The sequence below is a fragment of the Musa acuminata genome, chromosome BXJ1-5, assembly GCF_036884655.1.
Source record: "Musa acuminata AAA Group cultivar baxijiao chromosome BXJ1-5, Cavendish_Baxijiao_AAA, whole genome shotgun sequence".
NCBI lineage: Eukaryota > Viridiplantae > Streptophyta > Magnoliopsida > Zingiberales > Musaceae > Musa > Musa acuminata.
In genome coordinates, this window is record NC_088331.1 from 9267501 (window position 1) to 9294561 (window position 27061).

A 27061-nucleotide genomic window follows, 5' to 3' on the forward strand; every position below is an offset into this window, starting at 1 on the left:
ACTGCAAACCACCTACATAGCTACTGCTCTCTGCGCTTTTACGAACAAGTTTCTAAGTTCTGATCTTTCCAAATCTGCATTCAAACGTAAATCGGTGTTTTCGTACGATCTTTACTTTGCAGTTTACATTTACATTTTGATTCTATTTATAACTGCAAACTGTTTTCTGCGCTTTTACGAACGAGTTCCTCTGCAGTTTACGTTTACGTTTTGATTCCATTTATAACTGCAAATTGACTTCTGCGCTTTTACGAACGAGTGTCTAAGTTCAGATCTTTCCGAATCTACGTTTTGACGTAAAACTGTGTTTAGGCGAAAACTGCGCTTAGACGCAATCTGCGCTTAAGACGCAAACTGCGCTTAGACGCAATCTGAGCTTCGACGCAATCTGCGCTTAGACGCAAACTGCGCTTAGACGCAATCTGAGCTTCGACGCAATCTGCGCTTAGACGCAAACTGCGCTTAGACGCAAACTGCGCTTAGACGCAATCTGAGTTTCGACGCAATCTGCGCTTAGACGCAAACTGCGCTTAGACGCAAACTGCGCTTAGACGCAATCTGCATTTAGACGCAAATTGCATTTAGACGCAAACTACGTAAACTGCGCTTAGACGCAAACTGTGTTTAGACATAAACTGTACTCAATCATAAGTAATCTTAGAATCAGCTTTTGCATCAAAATAGTTTTTATCGAACGAACGCAGCTTTCGTTTTTAATCGCTGAAAGATTTCCGCTGCACTAATTCACCCCCCCCCCCCCCCCCTCTTAGTGCTCTCGATCCTAACAATTGGTATCAAAGCCCGGTTAACTCTCAAACGGATTAAAACCCAAGAGAGATGGCTTACGCCGGAAACCAAGAGGGCCATTCCATTACACGTCCACCCATGTTTAATGGGACGGACTACACCTATTGGAAGACCCGAATGAGGATCTTCCTTATTTCTATGGATGTTGAACTCTGGAATCTTGTCGAGAATGGTTTTTCAAAGTCTTCTCTTCTAATGATCGATTGGAACGATTCGGAGAAGAAGGCTTTCGCTCTTAATGCAAAGGCTATGAATGCCTTATTTTGCGCACTTGATAAAAACGAGTTTAATTGTGTTTCGATTTGTGAAACTGCATTTGATATTTGGCACACACTCGAAGTGACTCATGAAGGCACAAGTAGAGTGAAAGAGTCAAAAATCAATCTTTTGTTACACTCTTTCGAACTTTTTTGGATGAAACCGAGTGAGACTATTGGCGACATGTTTACCCGTTTCACGGATGTTGTCAATGGTCTAAAAGGACTCGAAAAAAGCTTTTCGGATTTTGAGCTCGTAAATAAGATTCTAAGATCCCTTCCTAAGAGTTGGGATCCTAAAGTCACTGCTATTCAAGAGGCAAAAGATCTAAACAACTTCCCTCTTGAAGAACTAATTGGGTCATTAATGACCTACGAGATGACTTGCAAAGCTCATGAAGAGCAAGAAGACATCCTTCCAAAGAACAGGAAGGATATGACACTTAGAACTTTGGAAGATCACTTGAAAGAAAACTCAAGTGATGAGGACTGTGATGATGATTTGGCACTTCTAACAAGAAAATTTAAAAAATTCATTAAAAGAAACAAGTTTAAGAATGACACTAAAAGTAAACTTGAACCCAAGAAAGACCAAGTTATTTGCTATGAGTGCAAAAAGCCGGGACACTACAAGAGTGATTGTCCCCAAGCCAAAAAGAGAATAACAAAAAAGAAGGCGCTCAAAGCAACATGGGATGATTCAAGCGCGTCTGAAGAAGAGGAGTCTAACACCGAGCAAATTGCTCATTATGCCTTAATGGCCATCGGAGAGGAGGTAATGAATTTATTAGATGCTGATTTATCTTTCGATGAATTATTAACTGCCTTCCATGACTTATTTGATGAATGCAAGATTATCAATAGAAAATACAAATTGCTGAAAAAGGAGCATGATAGTCTTACTTGTGATTTTGATAAGTTAAAAATTGAATATCATGATAGTTTAAATTCATGTATCAAATATCATGATCTAGAAACTCTCCAAAAAGAAAACCTGCTACTCAAGGACACCTTGAAGAAATTCGAGGTTTGTAGCAAGTCATTGAACATGATCCTTGCAAACAAGGGTCACGTTCCAAAAAGAAGTGGAATTGGATTTGTGAGAAGTCCTCACCTAAATCCAACCACCTTTATAAAAGACCCCATCTTACATGTTCAACACCAAGCAAAATATAACTTTTGTTGCAAAATTGGACACAAGACGCATTATTGTCCATTCAAGAAAATTAGTCCAAACAAATTGATTTGGGTTCCTAAAGGAACCATGATAAACTCTATGCAACATGATAAACAATGTAGATCTATCTTTGAGGCACCCAAAAGCAAATGGGTACCTAAAAATCATCCTTTCTTGTAGAAACCCACACCATCGCAAGCTAGGAGCAAGAGATGGTACCTTGATAGTGGATGCTCAAGGCATATGACCGGAGATCCATCTCAATTCTCTAAGCTCACTAGCATAGACGAAGGCTATGTCACCTTCGGAGACAACAACAAGGGTAAAATCATTGGCAAAGGAACCATAGGTAACAAATCCAACTTCTTTATTGAAGATGTTTTATTAGTTGATGGTTTAAAACATAACCTCTTGAGCATTAGTCAATTATGTGATAAAGGATACACTGTCAAATTCGAATCTAATGCTTGCATCATTGAAAAACTACATAAGAACATGTCTATGATTGCATTAAAACAAAATAACGTATACACTATTGACATCAATGATTTATGTGATGAAATGTGTTTTGCGGTTATGAATGAGGATGCTTGGCTATGGCATAGAAGATTAGATCATGCTAGCATGAAATTAATCACTCAAATATCATCTAGAGAACTTGTAAGAGGAATTCCTCATATCAAGTTCATCAAAGATAATGTATGTGATGCTTGCCAATTAGGTAAACAAATTAAGGGTAGTTTCAAAGCTAAGAATCAAATAAGCACCTCTAGTCCCTTACAATTGATCCATATGGACTTATTCGGACCAATCTCTACATCGAGTCTTGGAGGTAGCAAGTACGCCTTTGTCATTATTGATGACTATAGCAGATATACATGGACCTACTTCTTAAAACAAAAAAATGAATGCTTTAAATATTTTACCAAGTTTCGTAAACTTGTTCAAAATCAGAAGGGTTCTATAATTTCGTCAATTAGAAGTGATCATGGTGGAGAATTTCAAAACCATGACTTCCAAGAATTCTGTGAACTCAATGGATACAACCATAACTTCTCTACTCCAAGAAATCCTCAACAAAATGGGGTAGTAGAAAGAAAAAATCGAAATCTACAAGAAATGGCAAGAACCATGTTGAATGAACATAGCCTACCCAAATATTTTTGGGCCGAAGCTGTAAACACTGCATGCTATATTTTGAATAGAGTTCTAGTAAGACCCCTACTCACCAAAACTCCTTATGAGTTATGGAATAACAAAAAACCCAATGTCTCATATTTTAAAGTCTTTGGCTGTAAATGTTTTATCTTAAATGAAAAGGATAACCTAGGAAAATTCGATGCTAAATCTGATGAAGGAATCTTTCTTGGTTATTCTTCGGTTTCTAAAGCTTTTCGTATTTTCAAGAACTTTAATTATTGAAGAATCCATCCATGTTGTTTTCAATGAGATTTCCGAAATTAGGAAAAATGATCTTGACGATGATGTTAATTTTGATTCTTTGAATTTAAACGCAACCCCGTCTCCAACTAGCAACTTGGATGCATCCACTTCCCAGATTTCCTTACCCAAGGATTGGAAGTATGTAGATGCTCATCCTAAGGAGCTAATCTTAGGAGACACATCAAAGGGGGTTCAAACACGATCTTCTTTTAAAAATTTTTGTGTCAACGCCGCCTTTCTCTCCCAAATTGAACCCAAATATGTTGATGAAGCCATGAAAGATGATTCATGGATTATCGCAATGCAAGATGAATTGAATCAATTTGAGAGAAATGAGGTGTGGATGCTTGTTCCTAGGCCAAATGATCATTTAGTAATTGGTACTAAATGGGTCTTTAGAAACAAGCAAGATGAAAATGATATCGTGGTTAGAAACAATGCTAGATTAGTGGCCAAAGGTTTCAACCAAGAAGAAGGTATCGATTATGAAGAAACCTTCGCTCTTGTGGCTCGATTGGAAGCCATAAGAATGCTCCTTGCCTATACTAGTAGTAATAATTTTAAATTATTTCAAATGGATGTTAAAAGCGTTTTTCTTAATGGATTTATTTCCGAAGAAGTCTATGTTGAACAACCTCCTGGATTTGAAAATAATAGTCTCCCTAATCATGTGTTTAGATTAACTAAAGCTCTCTATGGTTTAAAACAAGCTCCAAGGGCTTGGTATGAGAGACTTAGTTCTTTTCTTATTAAAAATAATTTCATAAAAGGCAAGGTTGATACTACATTATTTATCAAGAACTTTAAAAATAATTTTCTCATTGTTCAAATTTATGTTGATGATATTATCTTTGGTTCTATGAATGAATCTCTTTGTGAATCCTTTGCTAAAACTATGAGTCTTGAATTCGAAATGAGTCTAATGGGAGAGTTAACATTCTTCTTAGGTCTACAAATCAAACAACTAAGCAATGACATCTTTATTAGTCAAACTAAATATGCTATGAGTTTACTAAAGAAGTTTAATATGAATAACTCAAAAGCTATTAACACTCCTATGAGCATCTCCACTAAGTTAGAAATTGATGAAAGTGGAGAAAGCTTCGATCAAAAAACCTATAGGGGTATGATAGGAAGTTTACTTTACCTCACTGCAACTAGACCAGACATAATGTTCAGTATAGGACTTTGTGCTAGATTTCAATCAAACCCTAAGATATCTCATCTCAAAGCAGTTAAAAGAATACTCAGATATCTTAATGGTACCACAAATCTAGGATTATGGTATCCAAAATCAGAGAAGCTTGAGTTAATTGCTTATGCTGATGCGGACTTCGCTGGCTGTAGATTAGATAGAAAAAGCACATCAGGTACATGTCAATTCTTAGGACATGCCCTTGTTTCCTGGTCATCTAAGAAACAAAACTCGGTTGCACTATCAACAACCGAAGCTGAATATATTGCTGCAACTGCATGTTGTGCACAAGTTGTTTGGATGAAGAATACCTTAGAAGATTATAAAGTTCATCTTCAAAATATTCCCATTAAATGTGATAACACAAGTGCAATATGCCTAACAAAAAACCCTATACAACACTCAAGAACAAAACATATTGACATCAGACATCACTTTTTACGAGATCATGTTACGAATCATGATGTAATCATAAAATTCATTGATACGAAACATCAACTAGCTGATATCTTTACAAAACCTCTAAGTGAAGAACAATTTGATTTCATAAGAAGAGAATTAGGAATGTTGATGTGTCCGAATACTTAAACTAGTTAAAATTATTTTTCGGACGTTATTGATTACTATTACATGCCTTGGTATCACTTGATCAAATAACATGTTGAAAATTATGTGACAAATGTTTTTGAAAATCAGTAGCTTACTCATATCCGAATGCATGTAAGAAGTTCATCTTATTTTCGGTTTGAATGCTAAAAATAGAATTTATTTTCCTGTACACTCTTATGAAAACCTTTTGTAAAATGAGTTTCCTCCTTCAAGCAACGAACTATAACATAACAAGGAGAAGAGATATTCAATGCATGTCAAGCCTTCCTTTATGTGCTTGATAACCTGCTGGAATCACATCTACCATGCTTTTTGATAATGCTACCATGCTTTTTGTTGATGACAAAGGGGGAGAAAAATATGAATTGATATGGTTGCTATTACTGATGTTATGATTAGGCCATACCTGCTATCACTGATAATGATATAGTTGCTATTACTGATGATATGATTAGGCCATACCTGCTATCACTGATAATGATATGGTTGCTATTACTGATGTTATGATTAGGCCATACCTGCTATCACTGATAATGATATGGTTGCTATTAATGATGTTATGATTAGGCCATACCTGCTATCACTGATAATGATATGGTTGCTATTAATGATGTTGATATGATTGCTATCACTGATGCTATGATTAGGCCATACTTGCATCACCAAGAAATATATGATTGCCATATTTCCTGTATAAAGATATCAAACAAAAATTTGCATCGTACGAACTGATATCTTATCATGTGATGCAATACTACATTTGCTAAAATATTCAAAATGTGTACATCATGTAATGATATCAAAATCTTGCTTCACAGCTTTACATGTCGATATCTTACAATATGATGAATTGCTACAAATAACCATAATTCAAACTTGTTATATTTGAAAATGAATGTCAAGCCTTGACATCATCTTCAAAGAGATACATTATGATAGGAATCATAATGGGAATATGTCTCTTGAATTTATAAAGTTTTTAAATTCAAGAAGTATGGCATATTGACAGGGAGAGTTAAGGTTAACTCCATTATCAATTGATTGTCAGGGGGAGATTGTTGAATCTCGGATTTTGATGATGAAGTCAATTGACAATTGTTTGTCTAATCAGTGTGTTGAGATAAGTGTGCAGGATTAACTACGATGAAAGTAAGACATGCAGCAGGAGTTGCGCTGGAGTCATTACAATGATCACGTTGGGAGTTCGAGAGCTCGACGGAAGTTCGGACAGTCGTCGGAGGTTCTGCGGGAACAAATCCGAGAAGTCCAGAAGCTTGCCAAAGGAGCTCGTCGGAACTTGCCAAGTGGATCGTCGCAGTCTAGGAGTTTGCTGGAAGTCCGCAGGAGCATCACCGAGGGTTCATCGGATGATCGACGGAAGTTCGCCGGAAACTCGCCGGAAGAAGCGAGTGACGCACCGAAGCAAGCTGCAGAATATGTCTTAGGAAATAATCGTAGTTAGCACTTTGATTAAGTTAGAAATGGGAGGTGATCCCATTAGCTTAATCCTGGGGCAATTGGGCCCCTGAAGAACTCAAATTGGGTCGAATGGTTCAATCCATTCGAACCCAGGTTGCTGTGGGAGGTGCAACCGCCCAGGCAGGGAGGTAGCACCGCCCAGGCTATGTCTCCCAGCGAGACTGGGCGGTGCAACAGCCCCAGCCAAGAGGTGCAACCGCCCAGGGCTCAGTCTCCGAGCGAGACTGGGTGGTGCAACCTCCTCTGTCAGGAGGTAGCACCGCCAGAGCTCAAGTTTCGAGCTCTACCAGGCGGTGCAACCGCCTGAGCTCGGTCTTCGAGCTCTGGCAGGGAGGTGGCACCGCCCAGAGGCTCAGTCTTCGAGCTCTGCCAGGCGGTGCAACCTCTCCAGTCAGGAGGTGCAACCGCCTGATCCCGGAATTCCAGGATTTGATCGTTTTGAGCTCCAAATTTGAACTGGGTTGGGGCCTATAAATACCCCACCCATTCAGCACTGAAAAGATACAGAACTACACCGAATTCTTGATCTTTTCTGTGATTCTAAGAGCTCAAATTTGTGTAAAGTCCAAAAGTTCTCCTCTTTCTGTTCTTCAAGTCTTGAGTTGTAAAGAGATGAGAGAAAGGTTCTGTAAGGGTTGTCTCCTGAGCCCGTCAAAAGGAGTGAAACTGTAAAAGGGCAGTTGGCCTTCGCATATTGAAGGAAGGCCTCTAGTTGACGTCAATGACCTCGTCGGTGGAGGAAGCCAAAAGTGGAGTAGGTCAAGACTGACCAAACCACTCTAAATCTCTGGTTTTCTTTTATTTTAAGCACTTTATCATTACTGCAAACCTCCTACATAGCTACTGCTCTCTGCGCTTTTACGAACAAGTTTCTAAGTTTTGATTTTTCCAAATCTGCATTCAGACGTAAATCGGTGTTTTCGTACGATCTTTACTTTGCAGTTTACATTTACGTTTTGATTCTATTTATAACTGCAAACTGTTTTCTGCGCTTTTACGAACGAGTTCCTCTACAGTTTATGTTTTGATTCCATTTATAACTGCAAACTGACTTCTGCGCTTTTACGAACGAGTGTCTAAGTTCAGATCTTTCCGAATCTATGTTTTGACGTAAAACTGTGTTTAGGCGAAAACTGCGCTTAGACGCAATCTGAGTTTCGACGCAATCTGCGCTTAGACGCAAACTGCGCTTAGACGCAAACTACGCTTGCACGCAATCTACATTTAGACGCAAACTGCATTTAGACGCAAACTGCATTTAGACGTAAACTGTGTAAACTGCTCTTAGACGCAAACTGCGTAAACTGCTCTTAGACGCAATATCGTTAAGCTTTATGGGTTCTGCACCTTTCCTCGACACAAATTTCTGGTGTACGAGTACATGGAGAGAGGAAGTCTGGGATCTGTCCTCCGAAGCGACACTGCAGCTGAATTGGACTGGGTGAAGAGAGTGAGCATCGTGAAGGATGTTGCTCGTGCTCTGTTCTACATGCATCACGATTGTGTTCTGCCTATCGTTCATCGAGATATTACTGTTAGAGCTAGCCCCAGGATATTTACCAAAGGGTAATTTTGGCAACACAACAAAGATAATAAAGCGGAAATAATAAAAGCGACAAGAACAAACAAAACACCAGAACACCAGATATACGTGGTTCGGTCAAATGACTTTGACCTACATCCACGGAAGAAAGAGGAGCAAATTACTATTATAAAAGAGGGACACTTACAAATACCTTAGGAAATGTTCCTAGGCCATAAAACACCTTCAGCTTCCTAAACAAGAAGACTTCAAACCATAAGCAGGTTTTCTTGCGATGCCTGCTGTACTTCTTGTGGTGTGTCTAACATCAAAGTTCAGGCCCTTATTTATAGTTTCAAGACGAGACAACAAGTCTGATTTTCCCGATGTGGGACTATGGGACTTGCTAAACTAACAAATCTCCACCTTGGCATGTCCCAACAAAACTTGCTCCACCTTCTTCACAAAAGCCCCAACGGGCAATCACCAACAATGAACACCAACCAAGTCCAAGCACTGCTTGAACTTGTAAACCGGAAGAGGCTTCGTAAACATATCAGTTGGATTGTCCTTCGTATGAATTTTCTGAACAAGGACTTTTCCTTCAGCAATGGTATCCCATTTGCATCCAACAATTTTCTTATCCAAAGACGGCTTCACAAGACCCCAAGTTCTATTCCGATGGAGAGATTCTATTTCTTCATTCATCACAATCAACCACTTAGCGGAATTATCACAAGAAACTGCATCTGAGTAGGAAGTAGGCTCACCAACTTCACTTGTCTCTTCTGCAACAGACAAAGCATATGCAACCAAATTTGCATACCTTTGTGGTGGTCGAATATTTCTCCGTGGTCTATCCTTGGCTATGGAATATTGCTCTTCCTCTGGATCATCTGCATCAGTAGACTCGGGACCACCTACTGGCATTCTTTGAGTAGAAGAGTTCGACTTAAAAGAATCTGAACTACCAATCTCAAGCTCCACCTGCTTCTGCGCACTATCATTTGTACAACTAATAGATTCCTCTTTAGAAGATAGCATAGATAATTCATCAAAAGTAACATCTCTACTGATTATAAATTTTGGGGATTTGGGATCAGGACACCATAATCTGTATCCTTTCACCCCAGAAGCATACCCAAGGAAAATACACTTTTTAGCCCGAGGCTCTAATTTTCCTTCATTTACATGCATGTATGCTGGGCACCCAAAAATTTTAAAATCAGAATAATCAGCAGGAGTACCTGACCAAACTTCCTCTGGAGTTTTAAAGTTAAGTGCTGCAGAAGGAGCGCGGTTGACAACGTAACAGGCCATATTAATCGCCTCTACCCAAAAGTCTTTTGTCAACCCTGCATTTGAGATCATACACCTCGCTCTCTCCAAGAGTGTTCTATTCATACGTTCTGCCACACCATTTTGCTGGGGTGTCATCCTAACAGTGCGATGCCGAACGATTCCTTCATTTTTGCAGAATTCTTCAAAGTCACCTTCACAAAATTCCATGCCATTATCTGTTCGAAGCCGCTTAATCTGTTTACATGTTTGCTTCTCAATCAAAGCCTTCCATTGTTTAAAGGTTAGAAAAACATCATTTTTATGCTTCAGAAAATAAACCCAAACTTTCCTGGAATAATCATCAATGAAAGTCAACATATACCTGGCACCACCCTTAGACTGAACTTGAGCTGGACCCCAAAGGTCTGAATGAATATAGTCAAGAGTACCTTTCGTTTTGTGAACTGCCGGAGAATTGAAGCTGACTCTTTTCTGCTTTCCAAAAATGCAGTGTTCACAAAAGTCCAGTGGCCCATTTTATGACAATATCTGCATTCCAAATTTCTATGTCTGGATTTAGATCTAGATTTAGATCTACTACTGTCAAATTCTCTTTTATCCATTTTATCCCTGACAACCAGACCCTCAGCCTGATTTCCTCTACTTTCCCCAGTGATATCTCTGTCTATTTGCTCCTTAGATTTTAGTGCAGACTTAATTTCCTGATACGAAACTGTTTCTTTTCCATAAATCAAAGTATCACGGAAATGCTTAAAAGATTGGGGAAGAGAACACAAGAGCAACAAAGCCTTATCCTCATCATCAATTTTTGCATCTATATTCTCCAAATCCATAACCAAAGAATCAAACTTATCAAGATGCGAGAGTATAGATGTACCTTCAGTCATCCGAAGCATATATAGACTCTGCTTCAAGTAGAGACGATTCTCCACTGTCCTCTTCATGTACAAGGCTTTAAGCTTGTCCCACATGCTCTTAGCCGTAGTCTCCGTAGCTACCTCCCGTAAAACCTCGTCAGAGAGGTTTAGAATGATGCTGGATCGGGCCTTCTTATCCATACCCGCAAGATCTTCCTTTGACGTACCATCTGGAATGTTCTCAGCACCCTGAAGTGCCAAATCAACTCCGTCTTGAACCAGAATGGCCTCCATCTTGAGTTGCCACATGCCGAAGTTGACATTTCTGTCGAATTTCTCGACAACAATCTTTGTTATTGTCATCGTTGCCAAAAGATCCCAAAACCAGGCTCTGATACCAGTTTGTTAGAGCTAGCCCCAGGATATTTACCAAAGGGTAATTTTGGCAACACAACAAAGACAATAAAGCGGAAATAATAAAAGCGACAAGAACAAACAAAACACCAGAACACCAGATATACGTGGTTCGGTCAAATGACTTTGACCTACATCCACGGAAGAAAGAGGAGCAAATTACTATTATAAAAGAGGGACACTTACAAATGCCTTAGGAAATGTTCCTAGGCCATAAAACACCTTCAGCTTCCTAAACAAGAAGACTTCAAACCATAAGCAGGTTTTCTTGTGATGCCTGCTGTACTTCTTGTGGTGTGTCTAACATCAAAGCTCAGGCCCTTATTTATAGTTCCAAGACGAGACAACAAGTCTGATTTTCCCGATGTGGGACTATGGGACTTGCCAAACTAACAATTACCAGCAACAACATCCTAGTTGATTCCGAATTCAAGGCTTATGTTTCCGACTTTAGAATTGCTCGACTACTGAAGCCGGATTCATCAAATTGGACCATGCTTGCAGGCACGCGGGGTTACTTGGCACCTGGTAAGTTTCTCTCTCTCAGATCTCGTTGTTTGTGCAAATTAAGACTATCTGCAATTGAGAACATCTTCAAATTATATTTCGGAGGAGATCTATATGGATTGGCGGTTTGATCATTGGCTCTTGTTGTCTGTAGAGCTTGCATATACAATGAGAGTGACCACCCAATGCGACGCGTACAGTTTCGGAGTCGTGACGCTGGAGTTGCTGATAGGAGAGTATGGAGAAGTACTCATTTCCATTCTGTCGTCTTCACCGATCAATGATGGCTTTGTGAAAGACGTATTGGACCGACGTCTACTTGTTCCTAAGGGTCAAGTTGCGGATTAAGTGGTTACAGTTTTGAGCTTGGCTCTGATGGGGAGATAAACAGGAATAACCTTTGTATAGGAACAAATACTAGAAGACCAAAATACGCAGCGGAATAAAATGGAAACACAATCAAACATAACACCAAGATATACGTGGAAAACCCCTTCAATGTGAAGGGTAAAAACCACGGGGCAAACTAGAGATAATCCACTATGAGAATAATGAATGTACAAATCTCAATCTCTTGCCCAAAACCCTAGCAACAACCACAAGAGAATAACTGGGATACAAGGCGGGGCAAACTAGAGATAATCCACTATGAGAATAATGAATGTACAAATCTCAATCTCTTGCCCAAAACCCTAGCAACAACCACAAGAGAATAACTGGGATATAAGGATCACGTCACTGCCCACAATATCTAAAACTCCCAAGTAATCACAGCAAGAGCCTATTGTAGATTTGATCTAACCTGAGATGAGAACACTGCTAGATGATTGAGAACAGTCTCTCTACGTTGTCCTTGTCTTCTTCCCTTTCTTTCCCTTTCTTTCTCTTCCTTTTCTGCCTTGTTCTCCTTCTTCTCTTTGGAATCTCATCGCTGCAAAGATCTGCCTCGTTGCTGCCTTTTTATAGCTTTAATCTGCTTCAAAAACGCAGCCACCACACCCCCCTAATCTTAATTAGGGTTAGGTTAAAAGGGAGTGTGGCCTGATAAAACAGGGTTAGATTAAAAGGGAGTGTGGGCCGATAAAGCCCACATGGATTGAATATGGGCCATCAGCCCAACAGGCTCTTCGTAGCGTGGATAACCACCCTGAATCACGCCCGACAATGAAACAGGTCTCCGACAAGTTATGCGTGGTCAGAACACCCCCACCAAGCCTTCCATCTATTGATGCATTGAAGTTTCCGATTTGATGACCGTGGAGATATGATCTAAATGCACTCCTCTGTGCCCCGATGCTTCTTTTGGTCAGGATCGGTAGACTTTGTTTCCGTGTGGCTTGCTTTAATAAAAGCATCGGTTGGTAATCGATCTCTTTTCTAAGATTATTTTCGACTTGGTTGGTAATCTTTGCCTTGTCATGTAAATCTTGGACGTTTGAAAAGTTTGATTTTCTTGTACTATATGTTTCTTGAGAATTTGTGAAGGTAATTAAATGAAGGCTGAGGGATGATTGGTTTCTGATGTGTACCTGCCCACCATGACTGCTCTGCTTCGGAGGCATGACAGTGGGCCGACCGATGAGTAGGAATTCGTTCATTGCTTTAGTGATTTCGTTACGTAATCAATAGCTCATGCATCCATTAAATATTATCAAATGAAATCTCCTACACCATTTCCACGAATCGGAGCAATGAGCTTCCTATTCTCACGGCTTAGCATATGAGATTGCTATACTACTTAAGAGTAATATTTAACGCAATAGGACGGAGGAATAGCGTTCGTGTGATGCAATGCAATGCAATGGTCGTCTGATTCAGTGGCTTTGGAGTCGTGACGCTTGAGGGTCTACTGGGGAGACATCCAGGCGATCTCATCTCTAGCTATCATGATGAAGGTAGCGCGATGAGAGAGATGCTCGACCCACATCTTTCACTTCCTCCAGCTGAAGTTTCAGGCGCAGTCTCTAGCTATCATGAAGAAGGTAGCAACGTGTATATACAACCACAAAGAACCGGAAGCAGAGCAACTCAATGCTCTGCTCATCTATCACAACGTTGGATTCACCAAACACCGATCTCTCCGCATGTTTTCTTTTGTTCTTTTGAAAATAGGGATTCAACTCGAAGAATTTGAATATATGAATGGTCAATTACAACAGCGTGCATAACACGGCAAAGGACTCATCGCTTAATTTCTACTATACCAACCGTTGAATGTTAGCTGATGGCGCTCTCCCATAGATTTTCTGGAAGACTTTACTGAGATTTATTACGACTTCGAATACTGGAAGAGAATCTGTAAGAACAAAGAAAATTGATACGCCGAGTACAGAACGAATCTAGAAAACGTGAATACCATGGCAACAGGATTCACCGCACGCTGATCTCTCTCCACTTTGTCAACCATTCATTTCAGCATGGGACAGTGTGTTGTACTGTTCTGTAAGTCTCCTGAGGTAAGACAATGGATTTGGTCGGCGTGAGATATATATATATATATATATATATATATATATATATATATATATATATATATAGACTCCATGTGGTAAAGCATCACCTGTAAAAATCCTATATACGTAGAGCTCATTTGTATTCTGGTCCAAAGCCACATTGTAATTATGGCATTTCGGATGTCTAAAGGTGGTTTTATGAGGTGTTTGAGACATCTCGATGAGGTCGAAGCATAAAAGTAGCGTGATACGACCAAAAGTCCCAATGTTCCAAAGTTATCTATGTAGAGCTCAAGCATTTAGGTGGGACTCCCTAAGGTAGTAGTGAAGTGCTTCCAAAGTATTCGCAAGAAAAGACCAATATCGGATCCTTATGATGCCTAAATCAATGTGAGCTCGAAATAAAGTGGTTAAATGGTCGAAACATGATAAGAGAGAAGAAAACTTATAATTTATCGTTGAAGCTCTCTAATCACGTACAGTTAGAATGATCATTGTGTCCATGCGGAAGTCTATATTACTTTTACCCTAATAAAGGAGCATTAGATGCCATCTCAACGTCAAATTCCCATCGACGGGAGTCTTGGGCTATTTTTTCTTATTATATGATAAATACATTGAATCTTAAACTCTTTTCACACGTCCAAAGTCGGTATAGATTTACCTTAAAGAGTATTATGACACAAGCGCACATGATCGAAGTTGCACAGTATCGTAGAAAATACTATTCTCGTCGATACAAAAGCCATGCGAATCGATCATTTAGGCCTTATGACAAGACTTTCCTACATGGATCTAAGCTTTAATCTGTTCTCTCGTAGATTCTCACCGGATTGGCTTGGGGAAATGACTCAATCTAAAATGCTTGCGAATCCAAAATAAAACTAAGTTTCATGCAGTTCATATGCTTATAAAAGAATAATTTTTAAATAATTTTTTTCCTCAAAGAAATATATATATATATATATATATATATATATATATATATATATATATATATACATATATATATATACATATATATATATATATATACATATATATATATATACATATATATATATATACATATGTATATATATATATACATACATATATATATACATACATACATATATATATACATACATATATATATACATACATATATATATATATACATATACATATATATATATATATACATATACATATATACATATATATATACATATATATATATATATATATACATATATATATACATATATATATATATATACATATATATATACATATATATATATATATATATATATATATTGGTCTCACAATATATTTTTTGGAAATATTTGTACTCGATTTGTTGAATTATTAATTTTTTGCTTTAGAAAAAGAAAGAAAAATTGGTGATCAAAGGGGGCGCATATAATTAACATAGATGTCGTCCTCTCATGGCTTATCAACTTAATTGCTGATATAGTAAAATACAAAACTATCAAAATTCTTATCTAAAATATTTTTTTTCCTCTCTTACATATCCTCTTGATTACTAATATAGCAACGTTTTATGTTTTACACAATGAAAAAAAAGCTACTCTAAAGAGAATTAATGTGGAAAGAGTGGCACGTCTAACACGACTTGAGATCCATCACACGATTGATCTCTCCATCTATATTTTCCTATTTTAGTAGACAATACGATGCCATACATTACACGACATAGTAATCACCACATCATCTCTTGTCTCGTAAGACTTTTCGGTAAACTTATGACATCGCTGTAAGATTAGTTTAATAAGAGTACAAAAAAAAAGTAATTTGCATGCCAAAGACAAAAAAATGGTAGCAGAGAAAGTCTTAAGTGGCATACATAGCACTAGATGTCATGACCAATGGAATTTTGAGTCATGGTTGTTGAATTCTGGTGACCGAAGCATGCATGCAGTGAGAGAATTGGTCAATAATATTAAGATGCACTCATTGATGTGTATCCCCTAATAAATATCTTATCTCTTTGCTCAAGGACCATGCAACAGAAAAACACATATTTGCCTTCTTGTCTTGCTGTATGGCATCTCAGCTTCACAAAACTTTGCTTTGTGCCACTTTGCTGCTGCTACTGTTCTTGCTTCCCCGTGCTCTTCTTGTCAAAGCTTCACTCGGATCCCAAGGGAGGGTGTTGCTCCACTGGAAAGCCACTCTTAGGAGTCCTCAATCCCTGAGATATTGGAATCTCAATTCTAGTCCGTGCAATTGGACCGGAGTTACATGCAATTACCCCGTCACAAGTAGAGGGCGTTTGGTGATCACCGAGATATCCTTGCCGAGAATGGGCTTGGCAGGGCCACTTGATGCTCTTGATTTCTCGGCATTGGGATCGCTCCTCCGTCTCAATCTCTCTTACAACCAGCTTGGTGGGGCAATTCCTCCGACCATCTCGGCTCTCTCCAGGCTTGTATCTCTTGATCTCACTAGCAATCAGTTCACAAGCAAAATCCCAATTGGGATAGGCTCCATGAAAGAGCTTCGATTCTTGAGTCTTAGCCAGAATCAAATGGTTAGTGCTATACCTCCATCTCTTAGCAACCTCACCGGCCTTGTGTCCTTGCACTTGGAAGATAATAAGCTTGTGGGTGTCATTCCTAAGGAGTTAGGGAGGCTCCACGAATTGATGTATCTGGAGATTGGAGTTAATAGGCTATCTGGATCAATCCCATCTAGTTTAGGAAATTTAACAAAGCTCTATCACTTGGATCTCTACCAAAATCGATTGACTGGAGTCATCCCTCGAGAATTGAAAAATCTAGTTAATCTCATTTACCTATCAATCGCTGATAATAACCTAACAGGTGGAGTTCTCTCTTCTTTTGGAAACCTAAGCAAGCTGCAATTATTTTCGCTATCAAGAAATCAGCTCTCAGGTCCTATCCCTTTCGAGATTGGAAACCTTATTGAGATTACCTATCTTGACTTCTCGGAAAACCTATTAACTGGTTCAATTCCTTCCTCTATAGTAAATATGACCAAATTAGAGAGTCTTTACTTTTGGGGTAATCAACTATCTGGTTTTATTCCTCTTGAGATTGGAAATCTAATTAAAGTTACTGATCTCTTACTTTCAAAAAATCTTTTAATTGGTCTCATTCCTTCCTCTATAGGAAATATGACTAAATTAAATATTCTTTACCTTCAGGATAATCAATTATCTGGTTTTATTCCTCTTGAGATTTGGAATCTAATTGAAGTTACTGATCTGGCACTCTTAAAAAATCAATTGTCAGGTCCCATCCCTTCTTTCATAGGAAACATGACCAAACTCAAAAAACTAGGTTTATTAGATAATCAGTTGTCTGGACCTTTGCCCGTGGAGATCAACAACATTACTGGACTGACATACCTAGTGTTGTCAAATAATAACTTCGTTGGTTATTTACCCTCAGACATATGCAAAAGTGGAGCCCTACAATACTTCATTCTTAGCATGAACAACTTCCAAGGTCCCATTCCCACGACCTTGAAAAACTGTACCACACTAGAAAGGGTTCGTCTTGAACACAACCAACTCACCGGAGATGTATCTCAATGTCTTGGAATGTATCCCCATCTTTATTATATGGATTTGAGCTTCAATCTACTCTCCGGTACACTCCCACCAGACTGGGCAAGATGGCACAATCTGACGCGCCTGAGAATCTCAAATAACAACATCACCGGAGTCATACCCACCGAGTTTGGGCAGTTGACGAAACTGCAAGATCTGGACCTCTCTTCCAACTACCTACAAGGCGAGATCCCAAAGAGCTTCGGCAGCTTAACCCTTCTCTACAATCTGAGCTTGGGCAACAACCAACTCGTCGGCCAGGTGCCTTCGGAGTTTGGAATGCTGTCCGATCTTGAACTGCTTGATCTCTCATCCAACAACTTGGCAGGAAGAATCCCAGATCAATTAGGCAACTGCATGAAACTCCGATCGTTGAAGCTTAACAACAACAACTTCAGTGGAACCATTCCTTTGGCCATTGGTAATCTGGTGGACCTTCAAGACACATTTGACGTCAGCCACAACTCACTAACAGGGGAGATTCCATCCCAACTCAGCAAATTGGTGATGCTGCAAAGCCTGAATCTATCGCATAATTCCTTGTCTGGTCATCTTCCATCTTCGCTAACGTATATGATGAGCTTGTCTACCGTAGATGTATCCTACAATGAACTGGACGGCCCTGTTCCTGATAGCCCAGCTTTCCGAAGAGCCCCGGCAGAGTGGTTTGCCCATAACAATGATCTGTGTGGAGTTGTTCGAGGATTGCCTCCGTGTGTTACACTCGGTACTCCAACAAAAGATGACCGAAGCAAGCGCCACAAAGTGGTTGTAATAGCCATCATCGCTTCCGTCGTCTTCTTCCTTCTCTTGTTTATATTCAATGCAGCTGCTTTACGATTCCACAAGAGAAAGAACCCGCCAGTACCTGTCGATGATAATCACAACAAAGAAGGTGCATTTTCTATATTGAATTTTGATGGAAGAGATGTATACAAGGACATCATCGAAGCCACCGAAGATTTCGATGGCAAATACTGTATCGGAAGTGGTGCATATGGCAGAGTCTACAGAGTAGAGTTAGCAAGTGGGGAGCTGCTAGCGGTGAAGAAGATTCACCTACCAGACACTGAAGGTACATTCGACGAGCAACCCTTTCAAAATGAGATACAAACTCTTACTCAAATTCGACATCGCAATATCGTCAAGCTTTACGGGTTCTGCTCCTCTCCTCGACACAAATTTCTGGTGTACGAGTACATGGAGAGAGGAAGTCTGGGATCTGTTCTCCGAAGCGAAACTGCAGCTGAATTGGACTGGGTGAAGAGGGTGAGCATCGTGAAGGATGTCGCATGTGCTTTATCCTACATGCATCATGACTGCACACCATCCATCGTTCATCGGGATATCACAAGCAACAACATTCTACTTGATTCAGAATTCAAGGCTTGTGTTTCCGACTTTGGAATTGCTCGACTGCTGAAGCCGGATTCATCAAATTGGACCATGCTTGCAGGCACACGGGGTTACCTAGCACCAGGTAAGTTTCTCTCCCAGATTAATCCATCAAAGACAAATGATCCTAAATTTTGCATCCCCTATTCACTTACTGCTATATCGAAGCATACGTAGACTTAGTATTTGACAATCGTATGTATTTTGGATATCTTTATAAATTGGAAGTTTCTTCTATTTGCTGTTGCTGTTTGCAGAGCTTGCTTACACAATGAGAGTAACCACCAAATGTGATGTGTACAGCTTTGGTGTGGTCACGCTTGAGTTGCTAGTAGGAGAATATGGAGAAGAACTCATCTCCATTCTGTCGTCTCCGTCTGGTAACAATGTCTTCGTGAAAGATGCATTAGACCAACGTCTATCACTTCCTGTGGCTCGAGTTGCAGATGAAGTAATTGCAGTCTTAACAGCGGCACTAAGTTGTGCCAACAACAGCCCAGAATCGCGCCCAGCGATGAAGCAAGTCTATGAAAATATATGTTCTGTCAAGACACCACAGGGCTGTGGATCTCTTGATGCGCTGAGGCTTTCCGACTTGATGAATGCAGACATATGATCGAACACATGTCTCCTTTGTTGTTGCCTTCTTTGTTGAGGCTCGCAGGGTATTATTTGTATGTACTGTTATGCCGTGTAGGTGGTTCGGACCCTTTGGTTGTGTAGTAGTGTCGTTTAGAGGCAAGTGATAGAAGCCTAATTGGAAACAGGATCTTGAAGTTGTGATGAGGTGTCTATAATAAAGTTGTTGAGATCGACAATTTTGGATGTGTTAATCATAAAATGTTAATTGATTATAGTCTAATTTTTTTAATTTGATAAGAAAAATATTACCGATCAATTATTATCGATACATGATCTATATGCGACCATCAAATTCGTATAAGAGAGACAATATTTATCTTTTTGTTTTGCTCGCGTGTACATAAGTCCAAAGCAGACGATTACGATGTATGACCCAACTTAAATGGTATATCGTCGATTCCGAGAAGATGATACAAGCTTATATTGTCATATGGCAGGATTGACTTGACTTGACTTGAGGTATATAAATTAATATGATTAACTTGAGGTATACAAATTAGGTGGGTTTTTAATCCCCAAAAGAAAGAGAAATTTTTTGTAGTTGATTTGTTGAGTTATTAGTTTTTTCCTTTCTTTGGAAAAACAAGAAAAAAAACTACGAGCAACGGAAGAGCATGATTCAACATTCAAGTTGTTCTCACCCATGATTTATCAACTTAATTGCTGATCCGGCAAAATACACCACCACCAAAAGTTCCTGTGTAAAATATCTCTCTCCGTCCTTTATATAGCCACTTGTTTGACGAAGCCACTCTGAGGAGAATTACTGTGGAGAACGTCAAACACGACAAAGGGATCCACCGAACATTGATCTCTCCACACCAGCCTTTTTTACTTTGGTACGATACCATGCAACGTGCATGACACGGAGCATTCAACACATCATCTTTTTGTGGAAACAAAATTTTCATAGTGATCTTTGTAAGTTTTTAATCTCTCCTTGAAAGGAAAACATTTGTTATTGATTTATGAGTTGTTTATTTTTTTTATAGAAAAAGAAGGAAAAATAAACGATGAAAGGGGAAGCATATATAATTCAACATTGATGTCATCCTTTGTCATGACCCGTGCAGTTAATTAATGGACTATTCCTCCAAAAAAACCAAATCTCTGGGTCCATCCCATCCAGTCTTGGAAACCTGACCCAACTTAAATTCCTATCGCTCCAAATGAACCAGCTCTCTGGCTCGATTCCTGCATCGCTTGGTAGGTTAAGCAGCCTCATCTATCTAGTCTTATTCAGGAATCAGTTGTCCGGACCTTTGCCTACGGAGATCAGTAACATTACAGGACTGATTTCGCTCCAGCTGGGAAATAATAGCTTCTCCGGTTATTTGCCTCAAGATATATGCAAGGGAGGAGCGCTACAGCGTCTCGTTCTAACCACGAACAATTTCCAAGGTCCCATTCTCACGACTTTGAAGAATTGTACGGGATTAGTGAGGGTTCGTCTTGAACATAACCAATTCACCGGAGATGTATCTCAAAATCTTGGAGTGTATCTGTATCTTTCCTACATGGATTTGAGCTTCAATCTATTCTCCGGGACACTCTCATCAGACCGGGCAAAATGGCACAATCTGACGCTCTTGAGGATCTCAAATAACAACATCACCGGAGTCATACCCACCGAGTTTGGGCAGTTGACGAAACTGGGAGAGCTGGACCTCTCTTCCAACTACCTACAAGGCGAGATCCCAAAGAGCTTCGGCAGCTTAACCCTTCTCTACAATCTGAGCTTGGGCAACAACCAACTCGTCGGCCAGGTGCCTCCGGAGTTTGAAATGCTGTCCAATCTTGAACTGCTTGATCTCTCATCCAACAACTTGGCAGGAAGAATCTCAGATCAATTAGGCAACTGCATGAAACTCCGATCGTTGAAGCTTAACAACAACAACTTCAGTGGAACCATTCCTTTGGCCATTGGTAATCTGGTGAACCTTCAATTCACATTTGATGTCAGCCAGAACTCGCTAACAGGGGAGATTCCATCCCAACTCAGCAAATTGGTGATGCTGCAAAGCCTGAATCTATCGCATAATTCCTTGTCGGGTCATCTTCCACCTTCGCTAACATATATGGCGAGCTTGTCTACCGTTGATGTATCCTACAATGAACTGGACGGCCCGGTTCCTGATAGCCCAGCTTTCCGAAGAGCCCCAGCGGAGTGGTTTGTCCATAACAATGATCTGTGTGGAGTTGTTCGAGGATTGACTCCATGTGTTTCACTCGGTACTCCAACAACAGACGACCGAAGCAAGCGCCACAAAATTGTTATAGTAGCCATCATTGCTTCTTTGGTCTTCTTCCTTCTCTTGTTTATATTCATTGGAGCATTCCGCAAGAGAGAAAAAGATACAGTACCTGTTGATAATAATCACATCAAAGAAGGTGCATTCTGTATATTGAATTTTGTTGGAAGAGATGTTTGCAAGGACATCATCGAAGCCACCGAAGATTTCGATGCCAAATACTGTATCGGAAGCGGTGCATACGGCAGTGTCTACAGAGCAGAGTTAGCAAGTGGGGAACTGCTAGCGGTGAAGAAGATTCACCTACCAGACACTGAAGGTACATGCGACGAGCAACCCTTTCAAACTGAGATACAAACTCTGACTCAAATTCGACATCGCAATATCGTCAAGCTTTACGGGTTCTGCTCCTCTCCCCGACGCAAATTTCTGGTGTACGAGTACATGGAGAGAGGAAGTCTGGGATCTGTCCTCCGAAGCGAGACGGCAGCTGAATTGGACTGGGTGAAGAGGGTGAGCATCGTGAAGGATGTTGCTCGTGCTCTGTTCTACATGCATCATGATTACACACCGCCTATCGTTCATCGAGATATTACCAGCAACAACATCCTACTTGATTCCGAATTCAACGCTTGTGTTTCCGACTTTGGAATTGCTCGACTACTGAAGCCCGATTCATCAAATTGGACCATGCTTGCAGGCACACCGGGTTACTTAGCACCAGGTAAGTTTCTCGCCCAGATTAATACATTAAAGACAAATGATCCTAAATTTTGCATCCCCTACTCAGTATTATATCGAAGCATACGTAGACCTACTCTTTGACAATCGTATATATTTTGGATATCTTTATAAATTGGAAGTTTCATCTATTTGCCGTTGCTGCTTGCAGAGCTTGCTTACACAATGAGAGTAACCACCAAATGTGATGTGTACAGCTTTGGTGTGGTCACGCTTGAGTTGCTAGTAGGAGCATATGGAGAAGAACTAATCTCCATTCTGTCATCTCCGTCTGGTAACAATGTCTACGTGAAAGATGTATTAGACCAACGTCTATCACTTCATGTGGCTCGAGTTGCAGATGAAGTAATTGCAGTCTTAACAGCGGCACTAAGTTGTGCCAACAACAGCCCAGAATCGCGCCCAACGATGAAGCAAGTCTATGAAAATATATGTGCTGTCAAGACACCACAGGGCTGTGGATCTCTTGACGCGCTGAGGCTTTCCGACTTGATGAATGCAGACATATGATCGAACAAATAGTCTCCTTTGTTGTAGCCTTTTTTCTTGAGGCTCGTAGGGTATTATTTGGATGTACTGTTATGCCGTGTAGGTGGTTCGGACCCTTTGGTTGTGTAGTACTGTCGTTACGAGGCAAGTAACAGAAGCCTAATTGGAAACAGGCTCTTGAAGTTGTGATGAGGTGTCTGCGATAAAGTTGTCGAGATCGATAATTTTGGATGTGCTAAAAGTAAAATGTTAATTGATTATAGTTTAATTTTTTTTATTTCTATCTGATGGAGAAAATATTATCGATCAATTATCATCCATACGTGCTATGTACTTGACTAATAAGATGACATAAGGGAGACCAATCTCATCCTCTTGCTCGCTTAGATATAAGTATGATTATGAATTGTCTTTTTTTGTCTTTTCTTTTTTATCGTCAACATATACAAGAATCTATGTGGGGCCATTAAAAATTGTTTTGAATATTTTTATCCTTTTTTATTCGATATAAAGGTCTATCTTTGGCACAAGAACTAATGTCAGTCAATTTTTCACCACTTTTATCTCATTAGAGTAATTAGATCAAGAAACCCACTCTCAATCTCAATTTTCATATAAGTCATCATCAGAGCATACCCACATCAACTTCCCTGAGACCTCCGACGTTATTTTGATAACACCTCGTTGTTGTTGCACATGTATAGTCAAATCATGTTGGACTGATTTTAACGTCAATAATATTTTCTTCTAAACATAATATATATCGATATTTTGGTTTTCTCTTATGCTTATATCAAAACTAGTCAATCGATGTAGGTGTATCAGATGGCTTATGTGAAGTCGTCACCGAACAAACACTTCAGCGACACTTTGTTTTTGTTTGTTGTAGAACTTACTTATTTGACGAGGGTGGAAGAGAAATGGGATGTATGGCCCAACTTAAATTGTATACCGTCGGTCTGATTCCGAGAAGTTGATATAGACATGCTGACACTGCCATACTGCATGGCAATATGGGCTCGTTCTTTCAATCTCATTCAGCTCGTTCATATTTGGACAGGGTTGACTTGCTTGACTTGAGGTATACAAATGAATATGATTGACTTGACTTGAGGTATACAAATGAATATGATTGACTTGACTTGATTTGACTTGAGGTATGTGGGCTTTTAATCTCCGAAAGAAAGGGAAGTTTTTGTACTTCATTTGTTGAGTTATTAGTTTTTCCTTTATTTAGAAAAACAAGAAAAAAAACTGACGAGCAACGGAAGAGCATAATTCAACATACAGGTTGTTCTCTCCCATGATTTATTAACTTGATTGCTGATCCGGCAAAATACACCACCACCAAAAGTTCCTGTGTAAAATATCTCTCTCCGTCCTTTATATATCCACTCGATTGACAAAGCCAATCTAAGGAGCATTAATGTGGAGCACGTCAAACACGCCAAAGGGATCCACCAAACATTGATCTCTCCACACCAGCATCTTTCTACTTTCGTACGATACCATGCAACGTGCATGACACGGAGCATTCAACACATCATCTTTATGTGGAAACAAAATTTTCATAGTGATCTTTGTAAGTTTTTAATCTCTCCTCGAAAGAAAAACATTTGTAATCGATTTATTGAGTTATTAGTTTTTTTTATAGAAAAAGAAGTAAAAATTGACGATGAAAGGGGAAGCATATAATTCAACATTGATGCCGTCCTCTCTAATTGCTTATATAACAAAATACAAAACCATCAAATTCCTGTCTAAACTATCTTTCTTCCTTTCTGGCATATTCTCTTGATTGCCACATTTTGTAATTTACACAATGAAAAAAAATTACTTTAAAAATAATTAACATGAAAAGAGTGGCACGTCTAACACGACCTGAGATCCACCGCACATTGATCTTCTCTCCATCTGTATTTTTCTATTTTAGTGGACAGTACAATACCATGCATACACGGCCACGGCATAGTAGTCACCACATCATCTCGTCTCGGAAACCTCTCCGGAGAATTGTGACATTGCTGCATAATTCGTTTAATAAGATTACTGAAAAAGTAATTTGCATGCCAAAGTGAAAAAATGGTAGCATCAAAATGAAATTTTGAGTCATTGTGGAATTCTCGTGACCGACAGCATGCAGTGAGAGAATTGGTCAATAATATTGAGATGCACTCATTAATGTGTCTCCCCTAATAGATACCTTATCTCTTTGCTCAAGGACCATGTAACAAAAAAACACATATTTGCCTTCTTGTCTTGCTGATCGATAGGGCTGATGGGGTGACATATAGTGATCGATAGGGCTGACGTGGAATAATCCATCATTAAATTATAAATGGATTAAGAAGCGATGAGAAGTTTTCCTCTAAAGTCAGTCATTGCATGAGGTGTTTAAGACAACACGATGAGGTCCAAGCCAGATGTGAAAGTAGAGTGCCCTGACCAAAGGTCTCCAAAGCTATATATGTAGAGCTCAATGTTGAGGTGGAACTCCTTGAAGTAATAGTGAAGTGCTCCCCAAGTATTTGCAAGAAAAGATCAATAATGGATCTCTATGATGCTTAGGTCAATGTGAACTTAAAATAGAACGGTTAAATGGTAGAAATATGAGAAGAGAGAAAAAAACTTCCAATTTATAGTTGAGGCACTCTAACCACTTATGGTTAGAATGATCATCGATATGACAAATTCAATATAATGATCATTGACATGGTGGATCTGAGTAATGATGTACTTGATTTGGTATGATAATAACTGATGTACCATAGAAATATGATCGAACACATGGTCTCTTTTTTTTCCTAACCCTCTTTCTTGAGGTGTGTTGGGTATTATTTATATGTATTATTATGCCTTATAAGTGGCTTGGTTGTGTAATATTATCGAATGAGGAAAGAAATAGACTTTTGCAAGTATTTGTTAATCATGTTGGGGATGGAGAGAACAAAAAAAAAAATCATAAAGATTAATAATCAAATAACGTAGCAGAAAGTTGATGCAAGATTAAATGTAGCACAACAAATCTCACTTATATTCATAGAGAAAATTATATTCTTCATAATATATAAGATCAATTATAAAACTTGAGTTATCCCCACTTAAGTAAAAACTCTCCTTGCACACTCTCTTATATAAACTTGAAGAATTTTTCTTTCAATCATTTTTAGATCCACCAATGAGAGAAACCTTCGTAAACACTTAAAATATCTTACCTCTACCTCTCCCTAAATCCACCAGAAAATCTTCAAGAATACCTAAAGTGTCTTACCCTATCTCTCTCTTATCAAAACTTTAAAACTCAATGTGTATTTATACAAACAAATACTAATTCACAAAGGACTTTCAATTAATTTAAATATAATTATTATTCTTAAAAATACTTATCAACTCTAATAAATCGAAAAATATAATCTTGAAGTTGTGATGAGGCTTTTCTAATGTCTATAATAAAGTTGTGATGCCTTGATCATAAAAAAAAATTTCCCGAAATTTTGGATGTCTTGATCATAAAAAAATAGCCTCAAGACTTCGATTTCAATCCAACATTTGTACCGATGTTTTATTTTCAACGTATGCTTCTCGTATCAAAGCTAGCTAGTTTAACTAGGACAAACCAATGTGGGTGTATCAGATGGCTCATGCAAAGTCGTTGCCGAATATGATATAGGCATGACTACAATGTAATGTATTAATTCGATCATAAGGTTTGATTGAAATCTTGACTAGTCTTTACATTCTTATTCATGACCGCTCATATTTGGATAGGACTGATATAATTTAAAAATAATGTGTTGCTTGCTACAATTTTGACATTCTGTATAAAACTTTATCTTACTTCTCACACAACGAATAGTTAGTAATCTTCTAGAAATATTCGCCGATATTGGTAATGTTAAGTTGAGTTGACTGCGATATATATATATATATATATATA

The 27061-nt window shown here is 39.0% G+C and overlaps 3 protein-coding genes across 3 annotated transcripts; all 3 read left to right on the forward strand.

The window, feature by feature from the left end:
• Nucleotides 1-8348: 8348 nt before the first annotated feature.
• Nucleotides 8349-11917, forward strand: LOC135675235 (probable leucine-rich repeat receptor-like protein kinase At1g35710). Its single transcript, XM_065185513.1, has 3 exons — nucleotides 8349-8533; nucleotides 11517-11590; nucleotides 11724-11917. Exons 1-3 carry the CDS (start codon nucleotides 8349-8351, stop codon nucleotides 11915-11917), a joined length of 453 nt encoding a protein of 150 aa, XP_065041585.1.
• Nucleotides 11918-16004: 4087 nt separating this feature from the next.
• LOC135673675 (probable leucine-rich repeat receptor-like protein kinase At1g35710) lies at nucleotides 16005-19818 on the forward strand. The gene is made up of 2 exons (XM_065182821.1): nucleotides 16005-19085; nucleotides 19258-19818. The coding sequence occupies exons 1-2, from the start codon at nucleotides 16073-16075 to the stop codon at nucleotides 19614-19616; spliced, it is 3372 nt and encodes a 1123-aa protein (XP_065038893.1). The 5' UTR covers nucleotides 16005-16072; the 3' UTR covers nucleotides 19617-19818.
• A 993-nt stretch (nucleotides 19819-20811) lies between these two features.
• LOC135675236 (MDIS1-interacting receptor like kinase 2-like) lies at nucleotides 20812-23177 on the forward strand. Its single transcript, XM_065185514.1, has 2 exons — nucleotides 20812-22618; nucleotides 22787-23177. Exons 1-2 carry the CDS (start codon nucleotides 20812-20814, stop codon nucleotides 23143-23145), a joined length of 2166 nt encoding a protein of 721 aa, XP_065041586.1. The 3' UTR covers nucleotides 23146-23177.
• The last annotated feature ends 3884 nt before the right edge of the window (nucleotides 23178-27061 follow it).